The sequence below is a fragment of the Caretta caretta genome, chromosome 17 (assembly GCF_965140235.1).
Source record: "Caretta caretta isolate rCarCar2 chromosome 17, rCarCar1.hap1, whole genome shotgun sequence".
Classification (NCBI taxonomy): domain Eukaryota; kingdom Metazoa; phylum Chordata; order Testudines; family Cheloniidae; genus Caretta; species Caretta caretta.
Genome location: NC_134222.1, coordinates 19,810,533 through 19,818,930, shown reverse-complemented (window position 1 = coordinate 19,818,930; position 8,398 = coordinate 19,810,533). Strand labels below are relative to the sequence as shown.

The window sequence follows — 8,398 nt, the reverse complement described above, 5'->3', positions numbered from 1 at the left end:
GTCATCTCCTGCCCCAGCCCACGGACGGGCACGTTCCTGCCATCCGCTGGGGCTGCCCTCTGCCCGGGGGGCTGGGGCATGGCTGAACACTAGATTTGCTCCCCAGCCCCGTCAAGAGGGGCGCCTCATCACTGGGGTGATTTGGTAGGGACCGGGGGCGGGGGACAGAGCAGAGAGACCAGGGGCTTGTGCCCCCCCCCTCGGCCCGGTGCTGTAGCTGGCCGGCAGGGGAAGCTGGGGTGACGGGTTTGAAGATCCCGCTGGCAGCAGCTGGCTGCGCCTGTGTGTTCTGGGAACAGAGGCCCCTGCCGGGTGAGGAGGGGGGGGGGGGGGGGGAGAAGGTGCTGGATGATTCCCAGAGTCTCTCCCTGCCTCCCCCGCACTCAGCCTCCTCATCACGCTCGGTTATTGTCGCAGCTGTAGGAGCAGAGTGTCGTGTGGCAGATGGGCCCTGTCAATCTCCGGTAATTGAGGCAACAGGCGATAGTCGCCCCCCCGCCCCGCCCCGCCCCGGCCCCTGCGCGCGTCGCGGCCAAGGGAGGCAGCCGGGAAAGGCCAGGCTGTGCCCTCGCTGTGCCCTTGCCCGCTCTGGCAACAGCCCCATCTCTGCCCTCAGCTTGGCTGGGATCCAGATGTATGTCTCAAAGCCGACGGGGTCTCAGACTGTTGGCTGGGGGTCTGTAACCGGGGGGCCATGCGGGGGCTGGTCGGCCATCCCTGCGTCCTCCCTCACCGCGCAGCCCAGCCAAGCTGGCATCTGCTGCCCTAGGGCACGGTAGCCCCATCTCCTGCAGCTGCATCCGTGGGGCAGCAAACCCGTAGACGCACTGCTTCTGTTCCTCTCCTGCCTGCCCCTCACCCCAGGCCTCCAGAGACCCCCCCCACCGTAGCACACAGGCTGCGTGCACCCCTGGGATTTGATTCTCCACTGCCCAGGCCCCGTCCGAGTCCCTAGTCATGTATGCGGGCAGCCAGCCTAAGCCACCGCCCGCCCCACCCCGCCCGCTCAGCGCTAGGTACAGCCACCCGAGTGCAGAATTAACCCCAGCTGCAGTGGAGATGGACCTGTCATTGCTAAGCGGCGGGAGGAGGGGCCGGTGCAATGGAAGTGGGGAAGAGCGTGGTAAGAAGCAAGAACCCTCTAGTGATCGTGCCAGGATCAGGCTTTCAATTGCCTTGTCCTTGGCAGGGTGGGCACGGGCTCCTTTACAGCTGAACAGCTGTGCTCAGCCCAGCGGTGGGTTTGAAACTGGATCCTGCCCCGCACTGTGCCCGGCTAGGGAGGCAGGAGAGGGCAGCAGTCCAGGAGGTGGTTACGGGCGAGAGGGATCACGCCTTGGCCTCTCACAGAGAGACAAGGGGGCAGAAGGCGCAGGCGGATCCTTGCAATCCCGGGGGTACCTGAGCAGGAGGCAGCCAGCTGTCCAACGCATTTGCCCCACTTTCCTCCCCGACTATGTACAGAGGAGCCAGTAATTCCTGTCTTGGGCCACTGTCTGCATGGAGCCTGGCTTGTTCTCCCACTGCTCCCTGGCTGCCCGCATCCCGAACGCCCTGGGCCTTGTCTACCTATTCATTCACCAGCTCACTCACTATCTCCTCCCCCACAGCCGTACCCGCCCATCCACTCAGCCCTGCGCTTCCCCATCACTGCTCTATCCACCCACATGCAGCCCTCTTCCCCCCCCCGCACCCAGCCTCTCGCTTAATGTGGCTCCAAGGCCTCTGCACGCAGCCAGCCCCTCGCCGGCACCCACCACCGCCAGCGTGGATGTCAAACGTTTTGCAGCGCGAGTTAATGAAGCTGCAACAGTCGCTCAAGGGAGCCCAGCCAGACCCAGATGCGCTGGGGGCGGGGAGGGAAACATGGCTGCGGCAAAGAGTCCTGGGCTGTTGCATTTTACCTACCAACCTAGTCTGCAAGCAGGCTCCCCGGTGGACCACGGCACCCCTTAAGCCCCAAAGCCAGGGTAAGGCCCAGCTGCAGGTGAAGAGTCCCTCCATTCTAAGCACTAGACAACACGCTGCAGCTGGGCAGGGCATTTACACTGCAGGAGTCTTTGGGAATCTCTCCCCTGGACACAGGTTTGAGTCCATGCCCCCCACCCTATTTCTGTCCACATTGAAATTGGTGTGACATGGGCCACCAAGCGCTCAGCACCCAGACCCTTTGCTCCTGCTAGTGGGAGGGTCAGAGCCAGAGAGTTCTGCTGTGACGCGGGTCCAAGCCCGGTCACGTTCCAGTGTGGACACAGCTCGAGCCGCAGAGCCAAGTCAGGAGATCTGCATAGCGCAGTGTGGACCCGTCAGTATTGGGAGATCCAAGGCCAGCAATTGGAAACGCGGGTTCACAACGCAGCATGGACACTCAACCGTGGGCTCGGAAACACCGAGTCCACAAAGCTGGATCCCCCGACAGTTTTACAATGCAGTGTGGACATCCCCTTGGAGTCCCCCTCCCTCCTGAGAGCCAAGCCCCATTGTACTAGGTGCTGTACAACCATACGGTAAGAAACAGTCCCCAGCCTGCAGAGGTCACAACACATATACACGACCATCATTATCCCCATTTTACAGGAGGGGGAAACTGAGGCCCAGAGAGATTAAGTGACTTGCCCAGGGTCACACAGAGAAGCTGTGGCAAGGCCCAAGAACTAAACTCTCCTGAATCCCAGAGTCCTGTCTTCACTCCCAAGCCTCCTTCCTGCTGCCCGAGAGCTGCTGCTAGATCGTGGGGAGCCAGCCCCACTCTCCCCTGCTCGCAGACAGAGCAGCTGTGGGAGAAAGCGGGCAGAGCCCGACAGCTGACCTGCTGTTCATCAGCCGTGTAATCTCCATTAATAGCCAGCTGAAATGCCTGGCTAAAAATAACCGGCTGCCTTTTCATAAGGGGCCAGCCCGCGGGAGCGGCTCTAGAAACGCAGTGCTCTCTCCCCCTGCAGCCACAGCAGCGAGGCCGGACCGTCAGGGAAGGGCAGGAAGCGCGACATGTCAGAGCGCCGGGTGCCCTTCACTTTCCTCCGCAGCCCCAGCTGGGACCCCTGGCGGGACTGGTACCTGGGCAGCCGGCTCTTCGACCAGCCCTTCGGCATGCCCCACATCCTCGAGGACTGGGGCAAGTGGCCGAGCAGCACCAGCTGGCCGGGTTACCTCCGCCTGATGCCCAGCCAGGCCGCCGAGCCCGTCGCCGTCACCAGCCCCATCGTCACCTCGCCAACCTCCCCCAACCCGGCCTACAGCCGGGCCCTGAGCCGCCAGCTCAGCAGCGGCATCTCGGAGATCCGGCAGACCTCAGACAGCTGGAAGGTTGCCCTGGATGTCAACCACTTTGCCCCAGAGGAGCTGGTGGTGAAGACCAAGGATGGCGTGGTGGAGATCACCGGTGAGTGCTTCCTTTGACGCCTCCTGGCTCAGGCGAGGGGCAGACCTGGTCTCCTTCGAGCCCCAGCCAGTCTCCCTCTTTAGCCCTATGGCTGTGGCATATGCTGCCCCCTGGGCAGGGTGCGTGACCCAGGCTCCACTGGGCTGGCTGCCACCTGTGGCTCCGGAGAGCCCAGATTCTACCCCCAGTGATGATGTGGCACATGTGGGTCCCTGCAGGGTGAGTGCTAGGGAACGGGTGCACCCTTGGCCCTCTCCGTCCCTCGGCTTGGCAGCTCTCGCTTTCCTAGTGCTCAGGCCCCCCAGCCCAAGCAGGGGGGCAACGGGAAGCAGCCTCACTCCCCATCCACACAGCCTTCGGGAATGGCTAGAGCCTGCAGTGCATTGCTTGTTCGCTCTCCTTGAGAGCTGCACGGCTCCCCCTGCTTCCAGGGAGGGGCCACGTTCCTCCTCACCATCGGCCAGGAAGGTGTTTGCTCTGGTGAGGGAAGAAGAGGGAAAGGACTTGCTTGCCCACCTAGGCACATACAATACACGGGACCCTGGGGATAGGGGAAGGAATTGGCACAGGGACTAAACTGGTTATGCCACCCCATATTACTATTATGATTAAATCTTATTAAATATTGTAATTTCATGCCCACCTAGAGATCTAAACCTCGATCAGGACCCCAGCGTGCTGGGGGCTGTACAAGCACATAGTAAGTAGTCCCCGCTCCATCAAGCATAAGGTCTAAATAGGCAAAGTGTGGGAAGGGAAACTGAGGCACAGAGCTGAAAAATGACTTGCCCAGGGTCACCTAGCAGGTCAGCGACAGAGCTGGGACCAGAACCCAGGTTTCCTAGAGTCTCTGGTTCACAGTCTAACCTCCAGGGCCTATAGATTTTGCTAGGGTCCTCCAAAGAAAGCAAGGAGCCTATATACCTTTGGGGATCTGGGCCAGAGTGCTTCATTAGTGCGTGTATGTACTTGGCAGCGACTGCTCTGGCAGCAAAGGGCATATTTTCTAGGGTAGCACGAAACATGGCAGCTTTGGTTCTCAGGGGAATCGTGTGACTGTTGCTGGTGGATTTGAATCACGTTCCTTCCAGCAGCTTCTCCCCCTTCCCCCACCGCTTCGGCTCCCAAACGAGAGCTAGGCAAAGCCTCTCACATCCCAATGTTTATCAAAAATTTCAAGGAGAAAAGCAAAGTGTGTGAAGAGGATGGAATTTGATGAATTCTCCCCCCCCCCCTCATTTTTAGCCACTTCTGTTCAACTCCTTCCCCCCACCCCCCAAAAAGCTTCCAACTGAGAAACACCCCATGAAATTAAGTCAAACAACAAACTACCCCGTGCTTTGGCCCAACCATACAAAACAGATGTGGTAGATCAGCCCTGGTCCCCCCCGAGCCAACCCCCGCCACCCTTTTTTAAAGAGGAATTTAGCTGTGTCTGAGTGCTAGGTTGTCAGCTGGTACAAACTTCACTGGAGTGATGCCAGTTCACACCAGCTGAGGATCTGACCCTGAATTCAGGGTTTGCTAGGAAGCCTGAAAGCAGGTGAGCTGTGGCAATTGGTAGTTCTGGTGTGCAAAGTGACTTCAGTTTCTGCACCAAAGTCCCTGCAATTAGCCCATGAGCAATGGGATCGTGCTGGCTAAGAAGGAGCTGACAAGCAGCAGTTTGATGAGCTGACACCGGGGAGCTCATTTTCCTTTAAAGGATAAAGCCAGATGCCTGCATACCCGGTGTGAGCCATCCCAACTGCCTTCAGACTCTAAGACCAGCCAAAGGCTCTGCAGATCTGCGGCCCAGAGAAGACAGCTAACAGTTTGGGGGAATGCCCGCTGGGCTTGTAAAGCAATGGATTGCAGGACAGGATTTAGGTCCTTTCCAGACTCCATTCCAGCTGGAGACAACTTCTGACTTCAGCAGCTCCTGGCAAAGCCTGAAACTCTCATGATTAACCCTTGGCAGGGCTGGTGCAGGTTTGAGAACTTGCAGGTGAAATGGACTCAGAATGGTGGCACGCAGAACGGAAGCTTAAAAGGACCGATTCAATCCAAGGTAGACAGTGCTCGCTTGTGGAGTGCCCCACTGCTCCTGTGGGACAACAGGTCAGCAGTCAGGACCCAGCTGGGCAGAGATACTAGCATATGGGTTCAAATCCCTGCTCTGCCATGGACTCCTTATGTGACTTAGCCCCAGCTCCCCAAAGGGATTTAGATCAGTGGGAGTCGGTGCCTAAATAGCAGAGGACCTGGGCCCTCCCCTGTGTAAACCAGGAGTAATCACACTTCTCCACCTGGCAGGAATAGATTGAGAGGCGCTCAGATACTACAATAAAGGGGCTGCATAAGTACCTTAGGGAGAAGATTGTGGGTCATTAGCACCCAGCTCCTAATGTGAAGCTCAGGGGCCACAAACCAGGCGGATGCGGCGAGGCTGCCTCTGAAACCTTGGGCTTCGCAGCTGTGGACATGGGGAGCGGAGGGCTACCTTCCGAGCCAGGCCGTTCTGGAACCGTCCAGACTGCAGCTGGCATGTTTCCTTCCCGAGGATGCAAATCCATGAGATGAAGTGGATGCCAGCTTTCCTTTGCAACTGGTAGGGGCGGGGAGAGACTCGGGGCTTTTCTTCAGTTTTCCATTGTCAGGTGCCGAAACACATCCCCCTAAGCAGTAAAATTCCAGGTTTGCTCCCCCCCTGCGTTCCTGTTTATAGTTGTAGTTGCTCCTGGTCTTTTCCCATCTGTTCAGCTCTGCCTGGCTCATGCTCTGAAAACCAGATCGAGCAACCTGGATGCTGCATCCCTTGCTCAGAGGCACCCGCGCCTCCCTGTTTTGTAACAAAGCTGCCTTGACGAGTGGGGGGCTGGTTTTTTTCCATTTGCAATCATAACCGATGCAAACGCCGCCCCGCCCAGGTGCAGAGTAACCGTGGTAACAGGGAAGCAGAGAACTAGAAGGATGGGCGGTCGAGCAGCGGTTCTGGGAGCCGTAAGGCTTGCAGCTTGGCTCCGGCCCCGGTTCCCAGCCCCCTCAGCGTAAGGGAGTTCCCACTGCAAGTCAGGGAAGCTGCGTGCACTTGGGGATGTACCAGCTTTCCACCACTGGACAGCTGGGTTCAAGGACACCACCATGGAAGTCAGCCTGGCCGTTTTAGCCTGTTTGAGCTGAGAGTGCCACCATAGTAGGGACAGAGGAGCTTCTGGACTGGCAGGAGCATCACATTAAATTAGGAGTTGTAGCCCCTCGGAGGGCCAGTCCAGGACCAGGACCCCATTGCGCTAGGTGCTGTATGTACACAGAATAAAAACAGAGTCCCATCATAGTCCTCTGCCTGGCCCCACCCCGGGCAAGCTTCCCCGCCCAGAGGTGGGAATCTGGCAAGAACAGCTGATCTCAGAGGATTTCGGCTGAGAGAAAAAAAGGCTGCCCCTCGCTGGAGGCCGAGCGGGAGAAACCAAACTGCCAGGGCGGATCTGGGGTTTGAGTCCTCACACTCGCCCCCGGATTCAGACTAGAGGCTCGCAGCTCTGAAACGAAGCTGCAATAGGAGCACGTCCTTCTCTGCTTCCCCAGCCAAGCAGCTCCTAGTCACCTTCGCAGTCCTGCAGTGGGCATGATGGCTGGGGAGGCGGGCTCGTGGAGGAGTGCCCGGAGAGGCTGGGGCGAGTCATTCCCTTCTCCACTCTCCCAGTGCAATGGAGCGGCCGGGTAAGCCCCAGGGACCTCTGGCTGCAGAATCCCAGCTGAGCCGGGGACATGGCCCTGAGCCAGGCATCATTCCCCTGCATGCATCGCTCACCCCTCTGAAACGGTCTGTCTCCTCCTCTTCCAGGCAAGCATGAGGAGAAGCAGGACGAACACGGCTTCATCTCCAGGTGCTTCACCAGAAAATACACGTAAGTAGCTGGAGGAGAGAGGGCTCTTGGGAGACACTTGGCCTTCATCATCCACCAGCCATGGAAGGTGGGGGAAGAGGTCTTTGCCATATTACAGTTCAGCACACTGGACGCAGGGGGCGGTTCTGGCTTGACCTAGGGGAAGGACGGCAGCTGACAACCCCTGGCACTGGGATGAGCAATGAGCATTGAGAGGAGACAGTCCTATCCCTGGAACGCTGGTATTCCCATGCGCTGTTGGGAACACGCTCTCCAGGGAGACTCGGGCCATCAGGCTCCCACATGATAAGGATCCCCTGGATATAAAGGTTCCCCAGTGTTCAGTCCCCCAGCTCCAGCTTAGCCTTGTGATAGCAAGGCTGTGAGGCAAGGCCTCAGAATCTGGGTTCCTGGCCACATCTCCTGGGCTGGCAGAAGCGAAGGGTGGTGCAGAGAGCGGTGGTGGCAGGTCCCAGGAGGGATCTACTTCCAGCCCTCTATGGCTAATCACAGGATCGCTGCTGGAAGAGAGTGTAGACAGGAATCCGGTACTAGTGGGTGCCCCCAGGCAAGCCCACTGACCCCACGATCCCTCACTTGCCTCTCCCTTGTGCAGCCTGCCCCCTGGCATCGACGCCACCTCGGTCCGCTCCTCGCTCTCCCCGGACGGCATGCTGACGGTGGAAGCCCCCCTGCCCAAGCCAGCCATCCAGTCTGCCGAGATCACGATCCCAGTCACCTTTGAGAGCCATGCCCAGATCACCCCAACTGACACCAAAAAGCCTGAGGACGCTGCCAAGAAATAAGTAGGCACCTGGCACAGAGGAAAATCGCAGCCTGGCTGGTGCCGCTCGCACCCCAAAGCCATGTTTTGTTTTTTTATTTTGTACTAGCGCATTCACTGAGTTCCCCAAATAAATCTGAAAGTCAAATAAACCAAACACCCACCTGCCTCTCCCCTGTGCTCTGCGTTCCCCTGTGGCTAGGGTGTAGCCATCCGCATGTCCTTGGTGGGGCCTTTTGCTTTGTAAGCTAGTATTGCAAACACACAAGAGAAATTCTCTCCCTGCTCATGTCCCCCCTTACCATAATGTCCGAGTGCCACCCAACCTCCAGGGTATTTCTCTTCCCAACACCCCTGCGAGGC

General features: G+C 58.5%; 1 protein-coding gene across 1 annotated transcript; it reads left to right on the top strand.

Moving 5' to 3' along the window:
• Nucleotides 1-2,899: 2,899 nt before the first annotated feature.
• HSPB1 (heat shock protein family B (small) member 1) lies at nucleotides 2,900-8,192 on the top strand. The gene is made up of 3 exons (XM_048824477.2): nucleotides 2,900-3,382; nucleotides 7,209-7,272; nucleotides 7,868-8,192. Exons 1-3 carry the CDS (start codon nucleotides 2,989-2,991, stop codon nucleotides 8,055-8,057), a joined length of 648 nt encoding a protein of 215 aa, XP_048680434.1. The 5' UTR covers nucleotides 2,900-2,988; the 3' UTR covers nucleotides 8,058-8,192.
• Nucleotides 8,193-8,398: the final 206 nt, after the last annotated feature.

Excerpts from the sequence above, each read along its gene's own strand:
- HSPB1 (XM_048824477.2), top strand. The coding sequence starts at position 2,989 with ATGTCAGAGCGCCGGGTGCCCTTCACTTTCCTCCGCAGCCCCAGCTGG. Across the intron at positions 3,383-7,208 it reads TGGCGTGGTGGAGATCACCG|GCAAGCATGAGGAGAAGCAG; the intron begins GTGAGTGCTTCC and ends CTCCTCTTCCAG. Across the intron at positions 7,273-7,867 it reads TGCTTCACCAGAAAATACAC|CCTGCCCCCTGGCATCGACG; the intron begins GTAAGTAGCTGG and ends TCCCTTGTGCAG.